This window comes from Penicillium canariense (assembly GCF_028826845.1).
Source record: "Penicillium canariense strain IBT 26290 chromosome Unknown utg000003l_segment0_segment0, whole genome shotgun sequence".
Lineage (NCBI taxonomy): Eukaryota > Fungi > Ascomycota > Eurotiomycetes > Eurotiales > Aspergillaceae > Penicillium > Penicillium canariense.
The window spans coordinates 3,200,042-3,226,877 of record NW_026622730.1 but is presented as its reverse complement, the minus strand read 5'-3'; the positions used below and the strand labels follow the sequence as shown (position 1 = coordinate 3,226,877).

Genomic DNA, 26,836 nt, shown 5'->3' with positions numbered 1-26,836 from the left:
ACGATAGAAGATAAACGGATTTTAACGGTCTTCAAGCCCCTGTGACTAGCTTTGAAATGCGTGCCTGTTTCTACCACTTTATCTGTGACAAAATCCTCTGGCGCTTTTCCCTATTACGAAGGCAGATCCCATTTCTTCATTGTGCTGTCTCAGGAGATGAACCTTGGCAAGGCCCTGTATGCTAAAACAGGACTATCAGTTATGCTTCCAATGGCATAAATTCAGATATTGATTGCCATGTCTTGATAGACCCATCATAGCTATTTCTTGCCACATGTAGGAAGAGCTGATCTGGGTCACACCCCCATTTGGCAATGTCGTTTGCTGTTACTCCGGGGGGAGGCCATTGACAGGCCTGAAAACACCACAGAATTTTACACGTGCCTCTTCAGGCATGAGAATAGACTGGGGCTGCATGGACTGGGCCTCGGTTGTAGAGACAGAACCATCAGTAGAGCCTTGATTAGACCCTGCTGTTTGCATCATACGGCTGTAGCTTTCTTCAAGCTTCATGAGATCTCCTGCCAAGAGAGCAGCCGGAGTACACTTAAAGAATCCTTGCATTGGGGGTGCTTGTTGCAATAGGTGCAGTGCTCGAAGCCGCAAGCCTGGATCGCGACATTTCATTGAAGTGAGGAAGAGCGGGATGCCGACTCCCATTTCAAAAGTAAAGGGTGGTTGTGAGCATCTGGGCCGGCCGAGGTACCAAGCACCAGGTCAGCCTGTTCGATGATGGTAACAAAATCCGCATGATGGGCATCATAAACGGTCTCCAGATCGGTCAGGCTCCCAGAGAGCATTATAGATGCGGCTGCGTGGTATGTGAGGAGGATAGGCTCGCTTAGTAGTGGAGATGAAGATGCAGATCCAGCCTGAATATTCCGACACAAGTAGGCATAAGCACGGTACCAGTCATCGAGTCGATTTTGCAGACACTGCTTTTTCGCAACCATGTACGGCTGAATGAAAGCTTCACCACCAACAGCCCTCAGGTGTACTGTTCCTTCACGCTCGAAGAGTATCACTTCCGTGGCAAGAATAGTCATTGTAGATCGAGCAGAGATGATCGACGTGAATTTAGTGCTCGAACCGTGCTCTGAAAACGCAAAAAGCTCGCTTGGTTGAACGCCGGAAATGGTTAGGGAAATGGTGCCCAGTCGCAAGAAGAGGGGAATGATGGTATGCTCTAGAAGAGCAGTCTTTGTAGCGGTTACTCCTCCCAAGGCCACTTGAGTTCGCAGGTCAAGTATCAAAGTGACACCCTGTTTGTATAGTCGGAGTGCCCCCTCCATACGTCCTTGGATGGTCTCTATGCAGATGAATAGCACGCAGCTAATCAAAGCAACGTATGGGTCTGCGCTCCCGCGCTCGATCTGAGAGTGGATGCCGGACATTGAGCGCGAATACCATGTCAAAGCTTCCTGTTGAGCCTGATTGAGATGATGCGATTGTTGTTTACTGTGTTTTAAGAAGATAAAGTCCGTGCACTGGTCTGGGTATTCAAAAAGTCCACTGATCGCGATCATAGCATCCCACACAGCGGGCTCTGTGCGGCAAATCTGTGGGACAACGTCTGTCCAGAAATCTATATTCATACCGCCAGCGAGGTATTTCGCGGCATGTTGAAAGTAGTACTCGAACGCACGGCGCTCGCGCCTTCCTGAATTTGGCGACAATGACGGTGTATGGCTTGGTATCAGCGATGAGGGAGTGGAGGGAGCCTTCGGAGGAGTTCCGTTCTCCTCATACTCGCACCGTCGCCCCGTACTGGAGCAACGAACACAAGCTGGTTTTTCCTCGCCGCACTTGACTTTCCGGATCCTGTTCCGTAAGTCAGCGGTGAAGCACCAAGGACAGGCGCGAAAGATCTCACTTGCAGATTTTACACCCGGATCGCGATTTAGTTTGCCCGATGCGGCGGCTGTTTGAGGTTCCAGCGCCCATCTCTGACGAGTCTCACGCACCTACCGCTCAGGCGCGCACAAGGCGGGGCTATAAATGGATGATGGAAACGACAACATCCGCCTTTCCGTGGATGCTTTCTGCCTTGCTGCCTGGGGCATCAAGAATTGAGCGCAATCCAGGTCAATTCGCCCAGATGGTCTTCATTCTTGGGACGAAACATAGTCTGTTAAATGGTGTGCTTAAGTTATGATATGCTTAGAGAATTTTTGAGCAATGCCTGAATACCCTAAATTGATGTCTGTCTTTAATCTTTCTATCAAACCTCCTTCATTTGAACTTGTGGCCCCGGATGGATGCAGCTTGAATACTTTTATGATACTTTTGCAATTTTTTGCTTTTCGATAATATTTCTCTCTAGAGCCAGATAGATTTCCAACTTTTGGGGTTTGCGCTGTTATAGGGACCTCTTGAAAGACATCGCCTTCGCTTTCCGTTCTCATTTTATCCAAAGAGCTATGTCCTGTCAAACATCCAAAAAAAAAAAAAAAAGCGCGAAAGGATCTGTATTTTGCAAGATAAGTAGTGACCCTTCAGTCCCATAGTCAAGAGTTTATAGATGGAGCATATTCTCTGGTTTAGATCTCAGCTATGAGCGTTATACACCTATTTATGTGTTCACTGAACAGTCTATGAAACCTTCTAGACCAGATTCCCTTCATGCATACCATTCTCTCCACTCTTTAATTAGCATCGAATGATGTGCGTTTATACGCCCACTCATTTTTCCTTGTGCCAAATTTATCTCTGACTCTACTGTTACCTCCCCCATCTCACAATGCAGGGATCTCAGGTAGTGTCGCCATATATGAATCTCAAGGACTTTCGGAGGTATTTTTTACTTGGTAGAGTAATTGAAATGATTTGAATTGAAAATAATGTCACTTCTGCTCCCGCTACTCGCTGACATCGTCCCATCTAGTCTACTCAAAGTGCATATCTAAAATGCTTGGCTTCCATGTCAGTAATGTCCTTAAAACCATCCAAAATGGCTTGTGAAGCAGTAATATCCTGTGCCTCACTAGCGGTCACATTCTCCCCTGCAACCATTGCCGCAGCATCTCTTCGTATGTTTTCCCATCGCATAACGACGTATGTCACAAGTGACAGAACAATTATGCCCGCATAGCATACCAGAAGTCCGGTAAGCGCAGAGTAGTAGCGTGGAGCTTCACGAGAAAAGAAGATATTCGCACCAGCAACATTACCCGCAGCATACAGTGTGAACCACAAACCATTAGCGACAGCTCGTTTAGTGTGGCCTGCCACATTAGTGGACAATATATTCCAACAAACAATGACCGGTGCACCAACGATATACTGTAGCCAGGTACAGCCAACGAGCGTCCATCGGTGGTCAAGGCTTGTGAAGCGGATACCCAATAGACCAGCGAATGGAATCAAGCACACAGTAGCAAGAACAACACACCGTGAGTTGGGGACATATGTTGCAACGAGGCCACATATCGGGACTATAGCAGCCTCAAAAGCACCCGTTGGTAGCTGGAGAAGGGTGGCATAGATTCCGCTGAATCCAAATCCTTTGATCAGTGACGAAGCAAAATTCGACACCCCCCGTTAATAACCCCACAGCCAATTCCAATGCCCACACAGCAGAGGACCTTGATATCGTATAAATTTTCCACAGCCTGTCCCAGCTTGATTTGTCGATTCTTAACACCAATCATATTCTCCGCTACCCGCTTGACAGTGGGTCAGAAAGCGTGCAGAACTTGGCGAGTCCGGCATGAGTGCAAGGAACACGCCCCCACATACAAAGTTGAGTAGTCCAATGGTTAGGAAGATGAGTTGCCAGCTATGTAGTGTCGTATTGTGGGAGTGTCCGAGGCCAAAGCCTAGCAGTGCTCCTACCATAGTCGCCATACCGTTGGCACTCAACCAGATAGCCATGCGCAGAGGCTGTTCGGAGCGCTTGTAGAACATAGATGTGATCATCATCACTAATTATGTCAGTAAAGTTGTTCTTATCATGATTATCATTGTCCTTAGGGGGCACGTACTGCATGGACTAACACCTGCCTCTGCCATTCCCAGCAGGAATCTAAGTACCAATATGCCTGCATAGTTCTTCGCTCCGATATGGGCGATCACAATGATGCTCCAGATAATAAGCATTCCTCCCATGTATTTAGCAACAGGCAGCTTCTGAAGCAATAGGTTCGCCGGGATAGCCCAAAAGAGGTATCCAAAATTGAAGATGGCTGCAACCCAAGAATAACGCTGACCCTCGAGACCAAGATCGGGGATGAGTGAATATGCAGACGCATAATTGAGTGATAGTTTATCTGCTCAGTTATCAATAATTAACTACAATACAGGAATGTATGTGAGCCTTTCAGGCCGACCATACCGAGAAATTGTATCACATAGGTCACATAGAGCTAGCGACTGGTTAGAAAGTGACCAAACTTGTCTAAACCTGTCTGAAGTATTGACTCACGATTGGCATCAGTCTCCAATCCAGAATTCTTAGCACCTTCGCGCTCTCTCTCTCTAGCTCATCAGCCGATAGTCGATCAGCCTCAATAAATAAACCTGCTCCGATATCGTCGACATCTCCGAGTGCCACATCCTTCTCCACAGCGGGCGGTTGCTCCACCTTGATATCCTTTGGCTCCATGGTAAACAAGAACAGACGACAAGACTCGACAAAGGATTCTGCAATCTCCTTCCCCTCCCGCTGCCAATCTCTCAGGCTTATATGTATCTTACTCCGCAGATTGCTAGTTTGCATTATCTCTGCCAAGTAGATAAGCTTGGCCTCGCTATCCCAGCACAGCGATAGGCGGACAATAGCCCGCCCCTGGATGATCAGGTGGGGCAAGTTTGTCAAGCGGATAATACTCCGCTGCCTCCGCACTCGATTGCTAACGCGACTGTGGCGTCGTCTATATCTGAAGCTCCTTATCGCAGTGCTTTTTCTCCTGCTTATATATTGTGAGCGTTGAGGCTGCAAATTGCCTGCGGAATCAAATCGAAAAACAAACCACTTCTCCCAAGGCATAATGGCTCAACCAGGTTCTGGTCAAGAGTTTACTTTACTTGACACGAGCATTTCCGAGCTGCTGAATGCACTCTCCTTGGGATGGATCACCAGCGTGGAATTGGTCTCGCTCTATCTACGGCGGATCAGTGTCTACGATGCCAACGGACTAAAGCTCAGTGCCATCCCAATTCTCAACCCATCAGTCTTTGACGAAGCAGGCGAATCAGATGCTAGGCGTGCAGCGGGGCTGCCTCCGCGACCACTAGAAGGGATTCCTTACCTAGTGAAAGACAGCATCAAAGTGAAAGGCATGACAGTCGCCAACGGGTCACCTGCTTTTCAGAAGCTCGTTGCGAATGAAGACGCGGTCTGCGTGCAGATTCTCCGGGATGCTGGCGCGGTCCTTCTCGGGCGAACCAACATGCCTGCCATGGCGTATGGTGGCATGCAGCGCGGAATATGGGGACGTGCCGAGAGTCCGTATAACAGCGACTACTTGGCAGCAGCTTATGCCTCGGGATCATCCAATGGATCTGCTGTTGCCACAGCTGCGAACTTCTGCGCGTTCTCTCTGGGAAGTGAGACTGTTTCTTCTGGCCGCTCACCTGCGTCAAACAATGCAATTGTTGCATACACGCCATCAAAGGGATTGCTTCCACTTCGGGGTGTATTCCCTCTCTACCCGACCTGCGACGTCTTGGTTCCTCATACCAGAACTGTTGAGGATCTTTTCCACGTCCTCGAGGTCCTGGCTGTTCCTGATTCGGCACCAGCTGGAGATTTCTACAATGAACAACCATTCATCCAAATTCCTTCGATAAAGACTATTCGACCACAGTCTTTCATGACATTCAAGGATAATTCCTCCTTGAAGGATAAGCGCATAGGTGTACCTTCAATGTACATCGGTGGCGATGACTCTTCCATCTCCCCCGTCAGCAAAGTGAAGACGCGGCAGTCAATCATCAAGCTGTGGCAAGAGGCCAAAAAGGTGCTAGAAGAATGCGGCGCCGAAGTCATTGAAACCGACTTCCCCCTAGTGACAACCTACGAGTCAAACGCTGCAACGGGTCAGTTATTCACCATTGCAAATCTTCCAGAAGGCTGGGCAGGCAAGGAAAGATGCGAGGTCGTCGCCCACTCGTGGGATGATTTTCTCGTCGCAAACGGTCAGGAAGGCCTAGCGTCTCTCACAGAAGTTGACCCTGCAACAATCTTCCCACTCGCACCGGGCTCCCTCCGCGGTAATCCCGAGGTAGTAAACAAGCTATCTTGGGATGAGATCGTAGCATATCCGCACTCCAAGCCTTCTTCCATCTGCGAAATTCCGGGAATCAAGCAGGCAATCCAGGCACTCGAGGATGCCCGAAAAGAAACTTTCGAGAACTGGATGGATAAGCTCGGCCTCGACGCGGTGGTCTTCCCAGCGAACGGTGATGTTGGCGCTGCGAATGCCGATAGGGATGAAAAAGCATCTCTCTTTGCCTGGAGCAATGGCGTGAAATACTCTAATGGCAATCGACCGATTCGTCACCTCGGTATTCCAACAATTTCAGTTCCAATGGGCGTGATGGAGGATACGAAGATGCCAGTGAATCTCACTTTCGCAGGCAAGGCATACGAGGATAACGATCTCCTGCGCTATGGATATGCCTTCGAGATGGCCTCCAAGTGCCGAGTTCAACCTGCTGCTGTACCAATTCTGCCTTCGGACCGGGTACCAATTAGCAGTATACCGCGTATTCTCACATCCCAGCTCCCGCTTGAACTGGTGGTGGAAGAGCAGTATGAGAAGGTTCAAGATTCACAGGTCGTTGTTCATATCTGTGGATCTGTTCGGCGTGCCATCGATACCACTCGTTTACTTCATCCCCTTCCCCCAGTGCGCTTGATATGCTATGTTAATGGAAAGCCATGTGATGCTGTTGTGAATGGCGAGGATTGGTTTCTAAAAACAGCTCATCAGGCTTCCGAGCGGGCAGGTCAGTGGGAGATGTGGGAGAGTCCAGCAGTGCACCAGACGATCGTCATAATCACGGCACATAGTGACGGTTTTGCGACTGATGGGAAGCTGGTTCTCTTTAACAACGGCAATTCTCTTTAACAATGGCATTGCAAAAGTTTGAAACTATTACCCTCAATGCAAATACCTTTCTACCCGGTAGAAATTCGCAAAATGGCTAGATTCAAACTACCAGAACCTTGTATTTTGTATACCACCCTTCTGCCTCAATGATTTCCTGCACCCTGTAAGTCATTGTGGCCGATAAATTAGCAAAATCATCACCTTTGCGATTAAAACAGCGTATGTATTATCATTACTTTGCATACCTTTTAGCTCAGGGACATATCTTATAGATTATATCTTTAGGCAAAGCCCACGCTTTCTCAATTCGGCTTTAAATGCGATGATATTGTAGTCTATTTTCTATAATTTCAATATCAAGTTCTTGTAGAGTGTCTCGGATAAGATACACAGTATATATAGAGGCCTTACCTGATGGACAGGCCCTCTAGGTACCCTGCAGGTAGATACTTCAACACGCTGTATGCAACAAAGCTTTCTAATTAATTTGTGTCCTCAGCGCATTATTGACCATGACTATATACATTAGAGCGTGGAGCGGTAACTTGCCGCGAGCAACTGATTGGTAACACAGGAGGTCACCGGTCGATCTACAAGGTGGGACTTTAACGATAAGGACAGGCTGATCAGCGACTACCTCCTCCTCCACATTTTTTATACGGTAAATCAGGCCAATTCGGAATACTCGTGTAGTTTACATGCCAATACTAGCCTCTCAATACCTGTCTCAACAGATACATTAGTTCTTCAATCCAAACTTCTGAATGGGTTCTCTCAGTACTAATCCGTCGATCCATCATCACCTTTCTTTGCTTTGTGTATGTAATTCTCCCTCAATTTGCAACGCTGGTGTTGTAATCGCCGAGTATCGGCGTATTAGACGCGTAGACCCGAGGGTATTTGAAGCTGCCCTCGGTCGCACGCCGACAAAGCCAATCAATATTTCATCCTGAATTGGTTCCGCTTGATCTCATTCAGCCTGATCGTATACTAGACCATACACATCGAGCGTGCTCTGACTATATGTATATCTTGCGCCAGATACTATGGTTTGATGTACTCCAAATCCGTAAAGCCAGCCGCCAAATAAGGTTATTGGTTGTGTAGTGGACCAAAACACAGGTTAAAAAAAGCAATTTATCTGGATAACTCAGCAACGTATCCATTCGTATTACTCAGCAACGTATCCATCCGTTTTAGGCGATTTGATGAAAAATGCGGGGAAGCCGGGCTTACCCGGCCCAAGTCGGGCATTGCCCGAAAGGCCCATGAATGGGCCCCCGCCTCATCAGAAAGCCCATGGAAGGGACTTTCCAGGCTTACTCGGATCTGACCGTTCCATTCACGATGAAGCAGTATTAACTCTTGCCCTTGGTCCGCGACGCCTGCCTGTATACTTGGCAAGACATAGCCCACGGCGTGGGCGTTGAGTCGCCGCCCGCCAAGCCAGCCCGCCAAAATATTAATTACTAGTAATATAGGGGAAAATATAATTTTCAAATCTATGTTAAGTAGTAAAGGTTTTATATATTACTGTAATCAATGTCGCGGCGACAGGTAGTCAAGAAACCCGCCCGTATTGTGGGCCAGACGGGCTGGGCTGTCTTGGCGGGCTATGTCAAGGTCTACCTTGTGACTCAAAAGAAACAGGGGGGATGATAGTAGTTAGGGCTCTTGCTCTCCCTGCTGATTAAACTAGTGTGATGGGACGACTGCCAAGCAGAGCTTTAATCAACCCAGCATTGATAACAGTGGGTGTTGATGATGCGCAGACGTGCAGTCCTCCAGGAATAGCATTTCCGGGGGTGATCATTGGATCGGGTAGAAGAGTAGGCTGGTCAGTCGGGCGGTAGTCCCCTGCTCCGTGCATTGGCAGATAGCGCTAAATTGATTGCATTCCGCCAAAGATCTTGCCATCTAAGGTCAAGCCCTCCGTCCGATAGCTTAGAGGAAGCCGAATTGCATCCATCTAGGGTATATCAATCCTAGGACCAGCTTTGGAGTGAAAAATTCTGATCCCATTAGGGTTTACTGGTGATACTTTAGTAGTGTGCTAGAGTTTCTATGGAAACGCGGGCGCATAAATCTGGATCGGCTCCAGGCCCGGCAATAGGCGGAAGGCGGCCTTTTGCCACATCGAATACGAGCCCGGATGTGAAGGTTTGGCTCGTTAGCATCGTTGGTGGCAAGCTGCCTTGACTAAGCTGGACCTGGATGCAAAACGTTTTGCTTCCGAGAGACATCGTTTCCTCAGAATATTCATCAATGTATTCTCCATGTTCGTCACTATTCAAGACGGGAACCCCCTGTTTCAGGTCAACCTCGCCACACAAATCCTTTGCTTCGTGATTTTGACGCCTTTGGTTATCTTGCGGCTTTTTGCTCGACGTAAGATACACTATATTGGCGTGGATGATGGTACGCGCACGAACGTTCGATCTTTTTGCATGTGCATACGCTGATTCACGTAGTAACTTGTGTTCTCGCATGGGTATGATCCAGTTCGTTTCTGGCTTGGAGGTGACCTTCTAACATATGCCAACATTCAGTTCTTCTTCATGGGCTATTGCATAAATGCGTTGTTCTGTAAGGTCGCACAGATGTCATTCTGCGACATCATAGATTGACTGATACCAATTATTGAAGATGGGCTCTATGGAGGGACTTACCCGGCCCACGAGCTAACGCAAGACGACCTTGAAACTTGCCTCAAGGTTAGCAAACAATAAAGGGACCTATAACTTCACATGTTTTTGCTCATTCACTTACAGATAACTTATATCGCTCCTATCATTTACGCACCAGCAGCACTCCTCCTCAAAACAAGTATTCTATACATCCTGATTAGGATCTTCAAACCTTACCGCACGAAGCGAATTATCTTGTGGTGCTTCATCGTCGCGATAATATGCTACTATACCATAATAGCATTCGTCCACATGTTTCTCTGCAACCCAATCTCGGCCTACTGGAAGACCGCAGATACTGATGCCTCGTGCTTAAGCCTGCCGGCCGTGATCATGTCGGATTCTGTTTTCGGCCTCGTGGTAGATCTTGGAATCTTCATTTTCCCGATAGTATTTGTCTGGCCGTTGCAGATACCATTCGCTAAAAAGGTCAGACTGGTGCTCATTCTTGGACTCGGAGTCATCGCAGTTTCATTTAGTCTGTATCGGCTTATTCTCAGCACTAAGACGCGATACTCGTTTTTTGAGGCTACCAGTCTTATGAGAACAATCTGGACCGCGTGAGTCCCACTATTTTATGCATCCCCCTCTCCACTTTTGAGATGTGATATACAAGCTGACCTCTTTCACTTGGCAGGAATGCTGAACTTGGTCTCGGATTCATCTGTGCCTGTCTTCCAGCCATCAGCACCCTATCCACTCGCGGTCAAGGATGGCAAGGATCGCGACCTAGTTCGGAAGGTTCGTTCCTTCAACGGGAGAATAGTCCCGCCCAACCCCTCCAGACTGTCTTTCAAGGATCTCAGTGGGGAGATGTTGATGTCGAAGCCCGATCTTCTCGAAGTAAGTCGAGTATTATGCTCGCTAAATTCAAGAATAATCAACTAACATACTACTCGCAGTTCCAAGGATGTCTAGCTTGCCTCAACCGGGGCAGATCTTGAAGAAGGTGTCGCTGAACCAGTACTGGCAGACTACCGTTGAAAGGTGGGAATGGCCAGTATGGCTTTTTTGATATATTATTTTCATTGCAGACTGACACTGCTTTATAGCAATAGGGGGACGGAATCTGCTCAAATAGCCTGAGCCAGCAGCAGAGAAGGGCTAGCCTCAAATGTCAAAGCCGAGTGCCCATTAGTTGTAGCATAGAAATATACTTGCCAGTGGGGACGGGATGGCCAAAAACAAAACTGTGCCTGCCTCAAAGATCTATCCGTCTTTTTCTGTAAGCGAAAATATCTGAGTCCTCGAGAAAACCCACAACTTATTGCTCGATCCTCCCTGCCTATCTGTGGGTCTCGCCTTCAGACCACTTCTTCTCTGCACTCGCTAAGCTCTTATATTTCCACTTCTTCACTTCATTCACCTTCACACAAGGTCCTGCTTTCAACTTGCCTCTTTTACTCTCTTCACGCATGAGAGCCTTGTGGGGGATAACAGGCCACATTCTCTCACACACACTCAACATTTACCATGGCTTCCAACAGACCCCTCCTTCCGACTCTTAAGCTCATTATCATTATCGAAACCAACGGGCTGCCTAAGCAGCATACCCCCTTTGACAAGCGCAAGAATTGAAATATTGGGGCAGCCGGTACCGCTCCAGGCTCGCATTCTACAGCCAAAATTCACCTTGATGGAGTGTCCCGTCTGAAAGAATATCCAAAGGATGAGCTGGACAAGCACCACATGGACTTCCATTTGCAATGGGCGAAATATATCTTGGTGATCAGTCCTATTAGTGCCGCTTCCTCATACAGGGCCGAAATGACGCTACCAAAAAGAATAAGATGGCAAAGAGACATTAAATGACGAAAACTGGGTTGGGGGGGGAGGGTGGGGGAAATCAAGCTAGCATCTTTATCAGACTAAGGGAGGCGAACAAGAATAATCTCACCATTAGGTTGAGGAAAGTATGGCGCTAGTTAGCCTCATCCACTATTGTTAAGTACAGTCTTCTCCTCGATATTCGATATATCAGACCCGCTAGAACCTCTAGTGATGTCTGTCTAACTCCGTTTGAATGATACTGAATCCCCACCCCCCAGTAATTATTTGCTCTTCCCTTCTTCTCTATCACTTTTGGGTTTTGAGTAAGATCTCAGGTGTACCTTCAGACGTTGCGATCGCCTTCATCGGTTCGATTGGATGACTCTTCTGTAACGATATCGTCCCGGCACGATCCTCGCCTGGATTCCACAAAATCTGGCCAATCGAGCAGCTCTTCTTCTGGTGTTCGCCTACTCCCGCTCGATCTGTTGACCAGTGCATTGCTGAAAGAGCTGTGGGGCGTAGAAATAGGCCCAAGAATTTTCCGTCTGCGAAGGCTATACAAAGTTGGCAGGTTGGCCACTAAAGCCGCGCAAAATTGCTCGATAGAGCCCCATATATAGCGACGGAGTTGCGAGGTGCCATTCTCATATACAGGAAGCCTCAGAACAGCGATGATGGTCAAGAGAATGCCTAGGGAGAAAAGCCCGAGTAACTGGAGCCGACTGTTGGGATTAGAACTCAAAATCGCCATTCTTATAAGCTCGGGTCAAAAAGGACATACGTTTTCAAAGGACACTGCCTGAGGTTGAAAATAAGTGGTAGAGGGAAGATCAAGAGCATTCCATCGGTCGCTATGTTGAGAGAGACAAAGGTAAATAGCTGGATAGTGGCGTCTGTACAATCTCCTATATTTGCCTCTGTCAGATTCTGATCCCATAGGTCATTAGAGGCAATGAATGAAATCAGCTAACCAGGATCCGGTACAATCTGCCAGTAGAGCCGCACAGGGCGGCAGTCGACAAAGCTCGTAGCTTGCACAACACAGAAGGTCACGAAGAGCACAACCCAGAAGACCTTGATGATTCGCGCAGCGAAAGGTAGACAAGAGAATATTCTGTTATACAGGAGCAGAATAACTGATTTCTGAATCCAAAGACTGCAGAACTAGTCAACTTAAATCAGCGAAACAGCGGAGGTTCCTGTGCTCACTACGTGTTATACAGCATTCGATTTGCAAGGGTCAACTTGCTTCCGACTTCACGCTGGTGAATTTCCGTTGCGGTGAAATGTTGATCAGTTTCCGTATAGTTATTATTTCCCCATAAGGTTACAACAGTAGCGAATGTCGATCGAGCCAGCACACATAAGATGGCCAACATGGTAAGATAGTCACCTAGAATCAGCCGTTGTTTCCTCAGTTTGCGCATGAGCAAGCGCAAAACCATTATGAGAATAGTTGCAGATCCCAAAACCCAGGCCAGGTTCAGGATCACTATCTGGTCGTGGGAGAGCATCTTCCCCCTTCATTTTCAGGTCGCCTTTGGGGAGGTCGCATAACAGCTGCGAAGAAACCAGGACAAGGATAGATGTGCTGCTCCTCGTCCTGATCCTGGTCGTCAAACCCACCCCCGCGTTTGGCGACTTTTGGCGAGGTCTACCAAGGATAAGCGCATCCTTGGACATTCCTTAGCATCCACGGTTCTTGATTATCTAGGTTCGTTCTCAATCCTGGCTCAATGGGGTTGAACCACGGGCCCTCGAACCCACAAAAATATTCCGGGCTTTTCAACCCCACCAACGAGATTTCATCTTCTCCGCCCTGTGCCAGTTTGTTTCCAAGCTGTTACCACAATGTCCCCGATTTGCGGGGACCTCCCCCAGATTTCAAGAGAACAACCAAGGATCACATCCAGACCCTTTCCTTGACCACCCGCTCTCTCGACCTTCCGTAACCGCTTTTAAACTCCCGCCCAACTTCTTCTTCTTCCTCTACGCTATAAGTAGATACCTTAACACTCGAGGTAGGAATCAAGGAATGAAATATCATATAGGTCTTTGTCACGAATTCCTCGAGTATGTAAAATTGTATTGATGTATCCTTTCTTGTGTCACATAGTCTTATCTTCATGTCATATCACCATCATTCATTCCATGTCTGTCACAAGGAGATCGGGTATCACTTCACATTGCACGAATCCCCCATACATAATATCCTCTATCATCCCTAGAATAGCTCGGTGCAGGTAATTCTCCTTCAGTTGATCCAAGTGAGCCTCTGCCTCTGCCAGAGTAGGAAGATCAGTGTCCATTCCTATTACCCCGGTACTCTGCAGGATCTTCTGGTGCAAGTATTGGTACAATTTCGAGTATGGCATGGCGTCCTCCCAGCGATCTGCAAAGCATGCAAAGTTCTTCGTACATGCCTCGATTGCTTCTGGTGAGTCGTAAACATTCTGGCCTTGCAAGACCAGACTGCTCATTATTGGTCTTGTTGCCCAGATCAAATAAAGGAGCATTATAGCAGCTCTAAACTGGAACACGAGCTATACAATTGTCAGTGGTTTCCAATCAGGAAAGAGCAAGAAAGACACGAATGGCAAACTTCTTACCGCAGACCACGTAAAGCACATGACATGTCCTTCCTCCTGCAATCGACGGAATTTCAGACAAACTTCCACAACCGCTGAGAAAATCTCTTCCGTTCCCTCCTGGTCAAGGAAGTTTCGCTTCTCTTCCATCAGAATCAGAATACTATAATCGTACAAGTTCTTCATCCAATTCGGATGATAATATCCACAGGGAACATTGGAGATTCCATAGCGGGGTATGTCCTGTCTCCAAATATCCAAGGCTGACTTGAGGGAGGAGTTGAAAGCATCTTTTGCCTCGGATAACTGCCAACGTGATTGCTCAAGCGATCTCCTTATGTTATGTTGGATTTTTCGCAATCGGAACAAATGGCCCAGTGCAGGATTTGTACGGAAGGGGGTTTGAATCGTGTCTCCTAGGATGCAAAACTTGGTATATGTTAGTGAAGGATGCACACATAGATTGGCTTCCTCACATCATCATCCACGGTTCGATATGAAGGAGACACAGGTCTATCCCATCCAGAAGCAATAATCTCATTCAGCATGTAGCAAGTGATGAACATGCCCTCTGACATGACCTCGCCAGAAGCTGCGGCTGCTTCATCGTGACAATGAGTCCGGGCGGATTTTTGAAGATGTGTAATCGCAGTTATGCAAAACGGTAAAATTGAGGAGACAGTTGTAGCGATCTCCTCTGAAGACGGAGAATGCAATGCGTAGACGATCAGGAGCAGGGACGCCTGAACTTGTAGGACCATAGATGGATGTCCCATAACATGTGCATAATAATTCATTGCAGAATCATAAAGCGCCTTCGAACGAGCCAGATGTGCCGGGTCTCGGTGCATTGTGCTGCAGAGGCATGCGCCGATGGCATATACCATCCGAAGGAAGAAGCATTGCCATTCCGCTTGTCCAGTTACGCCCTCCTCGCGATGCCAGATCTTCCAAGCAGACTCGTTTAGGAATGGCCATTCGCGATGTGATATTGAGAAGTATATATTTGTGTATAGCTCTGTGAGCCAAATGGAGTCCTCGCCGGCCAAAGGAAGAGTGGGCCCCTTCTCAATGCGAAGAAAATCAAACGATTCGTCGTTCAATTGCAGGAAGGCATCCATAATTGATGACTGGGAAAACGGTGATAGTTGAGAAATCTGGCCCGGAGGCTGCAGTCCTGGTAAAAGCACGAGTGCGTGTTCTTCCTCGGTCCCATTTCTCCACGACGGCGACGGCACACACAATGCCATGTCCAAATCATTGCTTTCATTCACTGCAGCATCCGTCTGTACGCCAGTATCACACAGTTCCACACCACTGCTTGTCCCAGAAGAAGAGTTCTCCAGCTCAGCAACCCTCCTCTCGAGGTCTTTCAGGTATGCGACCGGGACGGTGATGCTATCTCCAGACTTGCGCGACCTGGCTGGTAGACATTCGGCACCTTTACGGCGGCATTCGCCGCAAGTGGGCTTCACATGGTCACATTTACGCTTCAATCGGAAGCAGCGGGCGCAGGCAATATCTCGTGGCTTGAATGGGCGAGACATAAGGGTGTTGGGGAGGCGAAGGAGAACCGCGGAGTGGTGGGGGGTGGGAAAGCGGAGACTACCAGTCTTTTGAGATGGTTGCCGTTGATAAGCACGTTTCCGACGACCTCCGATGCCAATCTTGATAGCCAGTAGACCTCTCCTACAGCCTGAGAATTCTAGCCATGGAAGACTTAATATCGATCGATTGTTCTCATTGAGCGACGAAGACGACATGATTCGATCAAAGACCCACTAGTCAAGGAAGATTAACAAATACACATCATAGCAATTGATACACGCAGCATGCCGGAACACCAAACATCATGAAGGTCCATACGGACCAAAGACAAATCGCTGAAGAATTTTCCATTTGTCGGTATTGGTTGTCTTTTCAGTCCCGGATCCACTTCCCCATCGCCGGGTCATAGCCGATGAGCTTGAGATCAATGTTCAACGTCTTCAACATGAATTCCATAGTGAAGTCCTGTGATACTGAAGTCAGCTCCTGTTCCATCCAATATAAAAGTGCCACAGGCATGTGTACCTCATTTTGTAGCTCGGCATCCTCCACCACGGAACCGTTCTTCTCCGCTAAGGCATCAGCCAATGCCCCTTCCTCCTCTTCGTACTCGTCCGCATGCTCTTTCTCTTTCTCCTCGTAATCCCACTGAAGTGTATCACGTTTGGAGCGTTCTCTCCACACTGCCAGACCACCCATTTGGGTGACCCGTTGCTGGGCTCCGGCAAAGACCTCGTCGGCTGCCTCCTGGCTGACGAGGCGCCACTTCATGATCAACCCCTCGAGCTCGGCAAATTTGCTTGAGGTCTCGATGCGGAGTGCCTGTTTCGCAGTATCGCGTTCTGCGCGTAGCCTCGCAAGTCTAGATTGTAGAGTGCGTTCCTGTGTCTGTAGAACTAATAGCTCGGGATCTGCGAGAGATGACCGTGTTGGCGTAGTGAGAGCAGAGCGTTTTGTAGGCCTCCGTATATGAGTGGCAGGTGACGACAAAAGCGACGATGCAGACAGATTCGGCCCTGGAGTGAGGGCTGCAAGGGAAGAAGTCCCATTTTGGGGAGCTTTGCTCACACGCGGTGTACAGGGTGGTAATGGAGACGACCCCGAATCGATGGCCTCGGGTTTGCGCAGCGGGGACTTGAAGGGCCGCGAGAGGGCAGCCGTGGCTCCAACGCGCCGTCGTTTGTTCGGAGGCTGGCTGTCGTCCATTGAAAGGTAATTCTAATATTTTGTGTTTGAAGGGGGGAAAAGCAGAGAGAATATAGCGAGTCGAGAATCAGATAGAAAAACAAGTGTCTTATCGATAAGAGGCAATACGATTGAGATTTATCTACACCTAAAACCAACACAATTCAGATTCATCAATGGCCCACTCCACCGGCCACCCACTGCCGGAATTCCGGGTCGTCAGGCTGCGGGAATAAGCCACGGTCGTTGTTATTCGCGTTGCCGTTCGCGTTCACATTCGCATTGACATTGGCATTTCCACCCTGGTTCACGGCGTTCGCATTCTGGCGATTCCGCTGCTGCTGCTGGCGAATGTACACCAGAACAAGAAGCGTCGCGGCCAGTCCGACGATGAGCAGGCCCTCAAGGATGCTGTCGTCAATGTCAAATTCCAATTCGTCATAATACCCGTCATCATGGTGCTCAGACTCCAGGCTCCGAGATCCCATGAAGTCTTCGTCTTCCTCTCGGGCTTCGTAGAGCTCGTGGTAGTATTCGGCCTCGTCGTTCTCGATGAAAGCTTTGATCCATTCTTTGAAGGTGCGGGCGGGTCTCGTATCTAGAAAATGAGTGGTTAAAAACCAGCCATATAATGACAGTGTAATTGTAATTCCAAAAACATGCAACATACCTTCGTCACGGATGGGATTGATATCTCCGTTAGTGATGCGGTTCCAATATCCCCGGGCCCGCAGCTTCAACAGGCTGAGCTTGACGGGCAGGTACGCCTCGCGATTAGTCTCCAGAGCAAGGTCGTAGTATCGCTTGGCCATGTGGAAATCCTGCGCAACAGCGACGCCATTCTCATGCATCCAGCCCAGGTTCCAGTACGCCTGTGCACTGTGGTGGGCTTCAGCAGCATTGTGATAGCAGGTCGAGGCCTTCTCCGCATCAGCCAGCACCCCAGTTCCTCGCAGGTAGTAGTCGCCCATCTTGATCAGAGAGTCGATATTGGACTGCCTCGCCGACCTGGTCCAATAAATCAGGGCCAACGCGGTGTTGCGTAGCAATTTGGCACGGGTCTTCTTGGCCCATGGCAAGATGCGGGTAAGTGAAAACAAAGAGCGCTGCTCGTCCAGAAGGTATGCCACATTAGCTTGCGCGTGTTCGTAGCCTTGTTCCGCTGCCATCATGGCTGGAATGAGGGCGCGCTCCTTGTCGCCAGATTCATATGCCTCGTTCGACTCTGTGAAGGCTGAGTGAACCACTTCCGCCTTCTCAGCAACCATCTTATAATACGCTGCAGCAACGCCGCAGTGCGGCTGTCTGCCCACACCGAAGTTGGCCATCTCTGCGAGGTAGTAGTATGCTTCCATCCATCCCCAACGGGCGGCAAGCTCGAAGTATCGAGCCGCGGTATCCACGTCCCCTTGATCTAGGAATAGTGCACCCAGTCGAGTCTCAGCGGCCGGAATGTCTTGCTCTGCCGCAGACTTGAAGTATGAGGATGCTTTGTACGCATCCTGGGGTACGCCATAACCATGCAGGTACATCAGTCCCATCTCGTGCTGGCAGAGGGCATCTCCGTTCTTCACACCCCGTCGGAACCACGTCAAAGCACGGCCGAGGTGCTGTTCCACACCCTCCCCGCGCAGGTACATCAGGCCCATATGGCCCGCTGCTTTGGCGGCTAGCTTGTCGAGCCCTGCGGGAGGGTTCTGGACGAAAGAACCATCCAATTGCCAGTAACGATTGGTAACAGCCCTGAAATACTTCATGGCTCGCTTGAAATTGCGGGGCAGGCCGCGAGCCCCTTCATAGTTCATCTTCCCCAATGTGAAAGTGGCCTTCAGTTCGCCCTTGCGAGACATGAGGTCAAGGTATTCAAGAACATCCTCCACGCTGGCCTCAGTGGCGGAGTGGCTAGGGTCGCGCGCGTTATGCCCAGAGCTTGACACGCTAGCTCCTTCCCCGTAGACACCACCTTCCTCGTCCGCCCAGCGATAAGAGTCCCTAACCATGGCATGGCCGCCAGGAGGTCCAGACCGATAATATTCGATCGCCTTATCAGCCACTCTTTTGTAGTAAAAGACCGCATGTTCGCAGTTCTTGGGTGTCCCAATGCCAGTGTGGTACCGATATGCCAAAGTCATCTCCGACCGAGTATTTCCTCCCTCTGCGGCAAATTCGTGGTACATCAACGCCTTCGCCTGATTTCGTTCGACTGCGTCGCCAATGCCCGTCGCGTACATGAACCCGACCATGGACTGGGCGGTGCTGTTCCCGGTCAACGAGGCTAGGTCGTTATACCATTGGAATGCCGTGCTGAAGTTGCGCGGGTGTGTGAAGTTGCCGTAGAAATTCATCTCCGCGAGGAGGAACATAGCATCCGGGTCCGCATCTTCATCGGCCGCTGCCTTTAGCTCCTCCACTGCTAGGGCCACCGTTGGGTTGAGCTTTCTTTCAGCTTTGTCGGTGGCGGGTCCGTTCAGAAACAGTATCCGAAAGGCCTCGCGACCGTAGTGTAGTGTGTATCCGAGAAGCCCGGTCGGCTTATCGACGTTCAGAATCGCCGGCTTCACTGCTCGAAGTGTCTTCCAAGCATTTTGAACTCGCTCTGCCATGAGAAAACAACGTGTATTAGTATGGCCGTGGTAGCAACCGCTGTACGTGCGACATTGGGCGGGTGTACTCACGACTGACTGGCCGGGCCTCTGGCTCTGCAAACAGAAACTCTTGTTGTTCACTGTTCCCAACAACCGTCGTCGATGACGTTTCGCCCAAAGGAGCTTGGGTAGGCCCAGCTGCACATGTTTGTAGAAGCACTGAGAAGCGGAGTCAGCACCGATTGGCGCGCCCGGAAACGCGGAGTGGAGGGAGAGGAGGACTTACGCAAGGCCGGCAGAAAGGAATACAAGGGCGTCCTCATGATGCCTGCAATGTATGTGAGTTAAGAGACAGCAAGAGTCGCATTGCGACTCCGTGGGGGTAAGAATTAGTAGGATGGGAGGTAGTGGGAGCGCATGGCGCGGTGATGTAGTTCCAACGGGCCACTTGGCTAAACACGGGGCTGGATTTTGCCGACGGCGAATCACCGCTTAACTGCTAGCGTTATACAACAAGCCTACACCACTACAACTACAGCAAAGACTGCATTAATACGAATACTATTATTACAATCGACCATCATGCAATGATCTACGAGAGTTCACTGATAGACAACTTATCATTAAATTCTTTTTATTCAACTCCCTAGAGTCTGTGTACAACACGGGAGAAAATCAAATCAAATACAAAACCCCCAGTGCGCTCTTCATGCAAAAAAAATAGAGAAAAACATTTCGGTAGCCATAGCGCAATCCCTATCGAAAGTTCAGAAGCCGCTTAGTTCCTCAAACGTCGTATACCTCTGGATCAATCAAGACCTAGGTTTCACCCGAAGAACACCGCGACGTCTGAACTCTCCTCGGGGACACATCCACGTCCACCTGCGAAAAGGGGGAGTAACAAAGTCGTTCTCAATTTCGGAAACGGCAATGGCGGCTGGGGCATCTTCGGGAAAGGGCAAAGAAAATAAATATGAAAAAGTGTAAAACCCAGCGAAGGGCTCACGAACATTGCTAAGGAAAAAGATACAGTAGGATGGACGACAAGCGCCCAAACCGTGAAGCTGAAATGATGACCATCCATTTCGGAGATGTCAGCAGCGGAATGATTCTTTTTTGGAGTTTATCGGAATGTTTGGGTGATAATACAGTGGCACAGCACGAACCATGAGTAGGCAAGCCGTGTCTGTCCTCACTTCTGGCGCGGAGACCTATTCCAACAGGTTAGCTACGTTTTCCCTTTATGTAAAAATCGAAAGTAGATACGTACGTTGGACTTTCAAAGTTTGGGGAGCTCGGACTGTATGCAGTCGGGGAAGTGGGCGACGTCGGGGAGCCAGCAAATTTAGGAGACGTTGGCGAGTATGCCGCCTGCGCGGCGTGCTGGGGAGACCATGATGGGGAAGTAGGACTCCACTTGGGAGACGTGGGGGATGTGGGAGAAGTGGGAGACAATTGCCGACCACCACCAAGCGCAGGGCTGGTAGGGCTGTATTCGGGTGACGTTGGGGACGTCAGGCTAATGGCCGGCGAGGCCGGGCTGAAAGAAGGTGACGTGGGGCTGTACGTGGGCGAAGTGGGAGAGTACATTGGCGAGGCTTGGGCAGGCGACGACGGCGAGTAGGCCGGGGACGTTGGCCTCCACGACGGACTCGCTGGCGACATACCAGGAGATGTGAAGCCCGGGCTTGTAATGCTCATGCCAGGAGATGTGGGAGAGTAAGCCGATGTTGGTGACCAGCTAGGAGAGTTCATGCTGGTATTGAAGGGGCTGGTCGGAGAGTAGGCAGTACCAGGGCTGCGAGCTCCGGGACTGAGACCACCAAAGCCATCCGAGGGCTGGTATTTGGTAATGCCTCCGGGCGACTCGGCACCACCCTGTCGGATGGGAGAGAAGCTTGCGTCTGGATCGCCATCGACCATGTATGGGGAGCTGGCCATGGGCGAACCAGTATCATACTGAGTAGCAGCACCATCGGAGATGATGGCGTCCTTTGCCCCAACGCCGCCCATGAGATGGAAGCGGGCATTGTTCGAGACAACTGTGTTGAGCAAGTTTTGATCCAGATAGACATCAAATTCTCCCGTTCCAGCGGGGGCCATCTGCCCAAGAATAAGGTTCTCCGACACGCCACGGCAGTCATCAAGCTCGCCAAAGGCAGCAGCCTCCAACAGGATCTCAACGGTCTCTTCGAATGAACAACGCATCAAAGCACCATTGTCGGCACGGTTGATACCATGACGAGTGACAGGTGTCAGGTAGCCTCGTACAGTCATCACATCGACCAGGAGCGCCAAGTGCCGATGGTTGACGTAAGAACCATCAAAGGCCAGCACCTGAGTCAACTCGCGAAGCACAGCAGTACGGGCGGCCTCGATACCAAACACCTCGAAAATCTCAATAAACTGGTTCGAGTAGGTACGCGTAGCGTCGACACCAGGGATAGCAAGAACCGGCGCGAGAGAAGAGCCGCTGGTCTCAAGAACCCACTCCTTGCAAAGAGGGTCCGTCTTGCTCACGATGAGGGCACCATCCTCTTTGACGCGGACCTTGCTCTTCTCATTGATGAAAGCACGCTCCACGCCGGGGACACCACGGAGAGTAAGCGTATCGAGAAGGTGCTGTTCAAGTTTCTTGAGGGTCACATCATATTCAACATCGTCATCATCGTCATCGTCCTTGTGGGTCTGGACTTGACGGATACGGATGACCTGTTCGTCGGCGTTGTTATCACTGAAAATAACAGCAATATCCTCCTTGTACGCCTTCTTGATCTTGTCAGCAACGTCCTGAACCGTGAGTCCCTTGTCAAGAAGCTTAGGTCTGCTGAGGACAATACGAAGCAGCCATTTCGACTGGTTGGCCAGGTCTCCTTCAACATCTTCGGGGATGATGAAGTAGGACTCAACCATGTCGCGATCGTTCTCGATAACGGTAGACTGGATGTCCGGATCGTAGTAAATCTCAGTGGCCTCAGTAACGGACCGCAGGCTGGTGTGCTCGACAACACTGCGCAACTGCTTCGCGCCCTCCTTGTCATATGTCTTGTCGGATTCTTGGTAAACAGTCATAGACGGTGTCTTGATGTTGGTTGCCACATTGAGGATCTCCTTGAGACGGGGCACACCTAGAGTAACGTTCTTGGACGACACACCAGCAAAGTGGAAGGTGTTCAGAGTCATCTGTGTGGCGGGCTCACCGATGGATTGGGCAGCAAGAACGCCAACCATCTCACCAGGATTTGCCGCAGCACGTGCGAAACGATTCTCAATGGCACCAAGAACGTGTTGGAACGCAAGCTTGTTGAGCGAATAGTCCGTGACCAGTCGGCGGAATGCGAGACGGCTGCGAAGCTGCGCCTTGAACAACAGCGTTGCGTTATCCTGGGCCTCGCGTGAAATAACGTCGTCGCCTCGAACAACAACCAGGCGGTCAAGCAAGGCCTGTACTTGAGGAATAACCTCGGCAGGGTGCAGATCACTGATAGTGCCCTCACGAATGCGGAAAGTAGACCGGGCCATCTCCAGGATTCTTTGGACGTTGATGGGGAGCTGCATCATCTCATCGTCCTCCTTGGCCACGGTCCGGAGGAAAGCACGAGACTCAAGAAGAGCCTCCCACTCTTCGTCGAAGTATCGCTGGACCTCCATATCACCTGCAATCTCGTTGGCCTGCTCCAACACCTCAGGACCGAGAGACATCTCAGGGTCCATGACATCGACCCGGAAACGCTGGCGCATCTGCTCGTCGGAGCAGCGAATGATGTCAACACGTTGGTTCTCAATGTGTACACCATCCAAGCCATCTTCTCCATAAATGAATTGGATAATATCCCCCAATGAGTTACGGACAGTGCCATCGTACTTGACCATGACTTCCTCCAAGGCCTTAACCAGCTTACGCTGGATATAACCAGTTTCAGCAGTCTTGACAGCAGTATCGATCAAACCCTCACGACCAGCCATGGCGTGGAAGAAGAACTCAGTGGGAGTCAGACCACGCAGGTACGAGTTCTCAACGAAGCCACGAGATTCCGGAGAGTAGTCGTCCTTGGTGAAGTGCGGCAAGGTACGATACTTGAATCCGAATGGGATACGCTTTCCTTCCACGGACTGTTGTCCGACAACAGCAGTCATTTGGGAAATGTTGATAGTCGAACCCTTAGAACCAGAACGGGCCATCTGAATGGCATTGTTCAAATCCTTCAAACTCTTCTCGGTCGCGGCACCGGCCTCATCACGAGCGTTGTTTAGGGCGCGGGAAACCTTGCTCTCGAATGTTTCACGAACGTTCATACCAGGCAGGGCTTCCAGGGTGTTCTCTGTGGCACTCGCAGTGATCGTCTCGACCTCCTGCTTGCGGGCGCGGACGGCCTCCTCAATCTTTTGGATGGTGTTGTGATCGGGGATCGTGTCACCGATACCGATACTAAACCCATAGTGCAGCAGCCAGTAGTTGACGATGGTCTGGGCACCATTGAAGAAGTTGACCGCAGTGTCACACCCATACTCGTTGAATATCGTGTGGATCACACCACCACCACTGGCACCGACGGTCTTCTTGGAGAGCATACCATACAGCAACTGTCCCCCCTGGATGAGCAGGCCGCCGTCATTAAGAGGGCTAAATTTCTCGGATAGTGGCGAGCTGTCCTTGTCGATACGCAGAAGGTTGAGACCAGTGGGAAAAGCCATGCTGATCATCTGCTTGCCAGTCCAGCGAGGACGAGGCTTCAAAATAGCGGGAGGGGGAATGACACCATCCCAGTCAGGGACCCAGAGCATGACGTTCATGACTTGATCACTGGTGAGGAAGATATCACGACGGCAGATCTTGTAGATACCGCACAGAGTATCCTGCACGATACCCATGAGAGGACCGTTACGCTGGGGAGAGACAATGTTCTTCGGGACCAAAGCGAGCTCAAAGAGCTCTGCGCGCGATTCCTCGCTCTGGGGAACGTGCAAGTTCATTTCGTCACCGTCGAAATCGGCGTTATAAGGAGTCGTTACCGACAAGTTCAGTCGGAAGGTCGAAAAGGGCATGACACGGACGCGGTGGCCCATCATGGATTCCTTGTGAAGAGATGGTTGACGATTCTAGCATGACAAGTCAGACGCAAAGTTGAGCATTTTGTTTTATTTCTCAGGGGCCACTTACAAACAGGATCACATCACCGTTGTCAAGATGACGCTCGACCTTCCATCCGTACAGCAGCTGCTGATTACCAGCGCGCTTGGCGTGACGAAGATCAATTCGCTCACCAGTGTCTCGGACAATGTACCTGGCACCAGGGTGCACGTTGGGTCCGTTGGAAACCAACTGCTGCAGCTTCTCAATGTTGTACGGGGTCACCACCTCGGGGTAGGTCAAGATCTTGGCCGTCGAATACGGCACACCGACTTCATCAAGAGACAGATTGGGATCACCTGTAATGACGGTACGGGCCGAAAAGTCGACACGCTTGCCCATCAAGTTCTGACGCAAACGACCTTCCTTGCCCTTCAGACGGCTGCGCAAAGCCTTGACCGGGCGGTTTCCCTTCTGCATAGCCTTAGGCTGACCAGCAATATCATTGTCCATGTATGTGGCGATGTGATACTGCAGAAGGGACTCGAACTCACGGATAACGTGCTCTGGGGCGCCTTCCTGCTCGCAGCGCTGAACATTCTGATTGGCACGCACGATTTCCGCCAACTTGTAAGTCAAGTCATCCTCACCCCGAGAGCCGCTGGTAGCTCCCATCATAACACTGGGGCGAACAGTTGGGGGTGGGACGGGAAGAACTGTGAGAATCATCCACTCGGGACGGGCGTAGTCATTGCTCAGACCCATGATGCGAACGTCTTCGTGGGAAATGTTCCGGAAGATGTTCAAAGCCATCGCAGGAGAAATAACCTTCTTCTCGGGCTGTGCCGTCATATCGTCCTCCATCATGCTCTTGCTGGGTTTCCAGGTGCCCACAAGGGTAATACCTTCCTTGCGCACTGTAGGCTGGGCGTTGCCACACCCACCGTGGAAATGGCGCTTTTGGTTGTCCTTTGCGAATTCATCATCCTCGGGCGACGGATCAGTTTCGCAGGTGAAAATATCCTTGGAAGCTCTCCAGATCGCGTCAAAGCGTCTTTTCGGGTCTCGCAGGCGAATAGCTTCCAAGAATTTGGGGTTATCCTGGAGTCAAGAACGTCAGCACAACAGGTCAGAAGATTTGCCATCCCATGAGGGATGACTAACCGCTCCAACTTTGATCTTTCCACAGTTGTGGCACACGGTCTCCAACAGCTTCTTGATCTTAGTCACGAAACCTGAAGAAAAAGAGAGAAAAAAATTAGCCTCGATGAAACTACCATCGGTTTAGAAGTTTCTGCGCAAAGTGACTTTACCAATATGGAATACTGGAGACGCAAGCTCAATATGACCGAAATGTCCAGGACATTCTTTGGGTCCCTCTTCGCAGGTCTCGCAGTTGAACTGACGGTCAATGGTACCCAGTCGGGGGTCATTAACACCCTTGGTCCTCGGCCGTTGTCGTTGCTCGTCCTGTAATTCAAAGCGGTTAGAGAGCTCAGACGCATGACAAATTTTGTGAAATTCCAAATGAGCCAGAAGTGAATTAGGCGCGTACCATCGTCTCAGGGTATTCCACATGGACCACACTCATGCGCTTGATCTCTTCGGGGGCGAAGAGACCAAACTGGATTTCTTTGATGGTGCGCAAAGGCGCCTTGGAGTAAGGGAAGTGAACGTTCGACATGGTGGCGGGCGCTCGATGCGCAGAAAGCACGTCGGGAAACGGAGTTGAGCCGGGTCGGGGGACTGGATGCGGAGCTGGGGAAAACGAGGGATGCGGGGTCCTTTAAGGCGCAGAAACTGAAGAGACAGGCTGAGTCGATGACCGAACGTCTGAATCACACGAAGCGACGATGAAACGAAGGTGATGTGGAAGCAGCTGGCCGGCTGAGGCCTTTGGCAGCCCTTGCCACGAGGGCGCCGGCGACCTGGAGTCCCCGGAGTCACGAAGCCCTGGAAAGAGGGGGCAAAGACGAGTGTCGCTAATGTTCGCGTGTGAAGAGTCTCCGGAAGAAATATCGCGATGGAGAACGCGATATTCTTGGATGGGGAGGGGATGGGGGGAGCGTGTCGGGGAGGTTGAAAGGGAGATGGTGAAGGTTGCCTCACCCGTTGACGGGGCTTGAGTTTTCCCTCTGTTCACTTAGCGCGCCGGAGGGTGTCTATAGTGCACCATAATCATGGGCGGTAGTTGCCGGCAGAAAGCCTTCCACCTGTGTAGACCTGATAAATCAGGCACCAGATAGGTGCAGTATAAGGCAATAACTCACCGCCTTTGATCCCACTCCCTTCGCCGTTAATCTCAAAAGCGGCAGATAGGCTGGAAAACAATCGCCACAGTCAT

General features: G+C 50.2%; 10 protein-coding genes across 10 annotated transcripts; 2 read left to right on the top strand and 8 right to left on the bottom strand.

The window, feature by feature from the left end:
• Window positions 1-199: 199 nt before the first annotated feature.
• On the bottom strand, window positions 200-564 carry N7482_006025 (uncharacterized protein; the record flags this gene model as incomplete). Its single annotated transcript, XM_056688150.1, has 2 exons — window positions 200-355; window positions 379-564. The coding sequence occupies 2 exons, from the start codon at window positions 562-564 to the stop codon at window positions 200-202; spliced, it is 342 nt and encodes a 113-aa protein (XP_056543705.1).
• Window positions 565-623: 59 nt separating this feature from the next.
• N7482_006024 (Zn(II)2Cys6 transcription factor domain-containing protein) lies at window positions 624-1,944 on the bottom strand (the record flags this gene model as incomplete). Its single annotated transcript, XM_056688149.1, has 2 exons — window positions 624-1,821; window positions 1,874-1,944. The coding sequence occupies 2 exons, from the start codon at window positions 1,942-1,944 to the stop codon at window positions 624-626; spliced, it is 1,269 nt and encodes a 422-aa protein (XP_056543704.1).
• Window positions 1,945-2,889: 945 nt separating this feature from the next.
• On the bottom strand, window positions 2,890-4,603 carry N7482_006023 (putative MFS allantoate transporter; the record flags this gene model as incomplete). The annotated part of the gene is made up of 6 exons (XM_056688148.1): window positions 2,890-3,490; window positions 3,535-3,665; window positions 3,739-3,923; window positions 3,984-4,268; window positions 4,334-4,364; window positions 4,424-4,603. The coding sequence occupies 6 exons, from the start codon at window positions 4,601-4,603 to the stop codon at window positions 2,890-2,892; spliced, it is 1,413 nt and encodes a 470-aa protein (XP_056543703.1).
• A 385-nt stretch (window positions 4,604-4,988) lies between these two features.
• N7482_006022 (amidase family protein) lies at window positions 4,989-7,073 on the top strand (the record flags this gene model as incomplete). Its single annotated transcript, XM_056688147.1, has 1 exon — window positions 4,989-7,073. One exon carries the CDS (start codon window positions 4,989-4,991, stop codon window positions 7,071-7,073), a length of 2,085 nt encoding a protein of 694 aa, XP_056543702.1.
• A 2,258-nt stretch (window positions 7,074-9,331) lies between these two features.
• Window positions 9,332-10,800, top strand: N7482_006021 (uncharacterized protein; the record flags this gene model as incomplete). The annotated part of the gene is made up of 8 exons (XM_056688146.1): window positions 9,332-9,473; window positions 9,527-9,546; window positions 9,605-9,641; window positions 9,702-9,769; window positions 9,827-10,302; window positions 10,380-10,585; window positions 10,645-10,742; window positions 10,795-10,800. The coding sequence occupies 8 exons, from the start codon at window positions 9,332-9,334 to the stop codon at window positions 10,798-10,800; spliced, it is 1,053 nt and encodes a 350-aa protein (XP_056543701.1).
• A 1,055-nt stretch (window positions 10,801-11,855) lies between these two features.
• Window positions 11,856-13,029, bottom strand: N7482_006020 (uncharacterized protein; the record flags this gene model as incomplete). The annotated part of the gene is given in 4 exon segments (XM_056688145.1): window positions 11,856-12,237; window positions 12,297-12,481; window positions 12,500-12,671; window positions 12,725-13,029. The coding sequence occupies 4 exon segments, from the start codon at window positions 13,027-13,029 to the stop codon at window positions 11,856-11,858; spliced, it is 1,044 nt and encodes a 347-aa protein (XP_056543700.1).
• A 630-nt stretch (window positions 13,030-13,659) lies between these two features.
• Window positions 13,660-15,650, bottom strand: N7482_006019 (uncharacterized protein; the record flags this gene model as incomplete). Its single annotated transcript, XM_056688144.1, has 3 exons — window positions 13,660-14,058; window positions 14,125-14,532; window positions 14,580-15,650. The coding sequence occupies 3 exons, from the start codon at window positions 15,648-15,650 to the stop codon at window positions 13,660-13,662; spliced, it is 1,878 nt and encodes a 625-aa protein (XP_056543699.1).
• A 373-nt stretch (window positions 15,651-16,023) lies between these two features.
• N7482_006018 (putative DNA repair protein Dds20/Mei5) lies at window positions 16,024-16,857 on the bottom strand (the record flags this gene model as incomplete). The annotated part of the gene is made up of 1 exon (XM_056688143.1): window positions 16,024-16,857. The coding sequence occupies one exon, from the start codon at window positions 16,855-16,857 to the stop codon at window positions 16,024-16,026; it is 834 nt and encodes a 277-aa protein (XP_056543698.1).
• A 152-nt stretch (window positions 16,858-17,009) lies between these two features.
• N7482_006017 (ubiquitin ligase complex subunit HRD3) lies at window positions 17,010-19,744 on the bottom strand (the record flags this gene model as incomplete). The annotated part of the gene is made up of 4 exons (XM_056688142.1): window positions 17,010-17,434; window positions 17,507-19,432; window positions 19,512-19,640; window positions 19,708-19,744. The coding sequence occupies 4 exons, from the start codon at window positions 19,742-19,744 to the stop codon at window positions 17,010-17,012; spliced, it is 2,517 nt and encodes an 838-aa protein (XP_056543697.1).
• An 869-nt stretch (window positions 19,745-20,613) lies between these two features.
• On the bottom strand, window positions 20,614-26,176 carry N7482_006016 (DNA-directed RNA polymerase II core subunit RPO21; the record flags this gene model as incomplete). Its single annotated transcript, XM_056688141.1, has 6 exons — window positions 20,614-20,632; window positions 20,692-24,521; window positions 24,583-25,593; window positions 25,657-25,727; window positions 25,806-25,962; window positions 26,048-26,176. 6 exons carry the CDS (start codon window positions 26,174-26,176, stop codon window positions 20,614-20,616), a joined length of 5,217 nt encoding a protein of 1,738 aa, XP_056543696.1.
• Window positions 26,177-26,836: the final 660 nt, after the last annotated feature.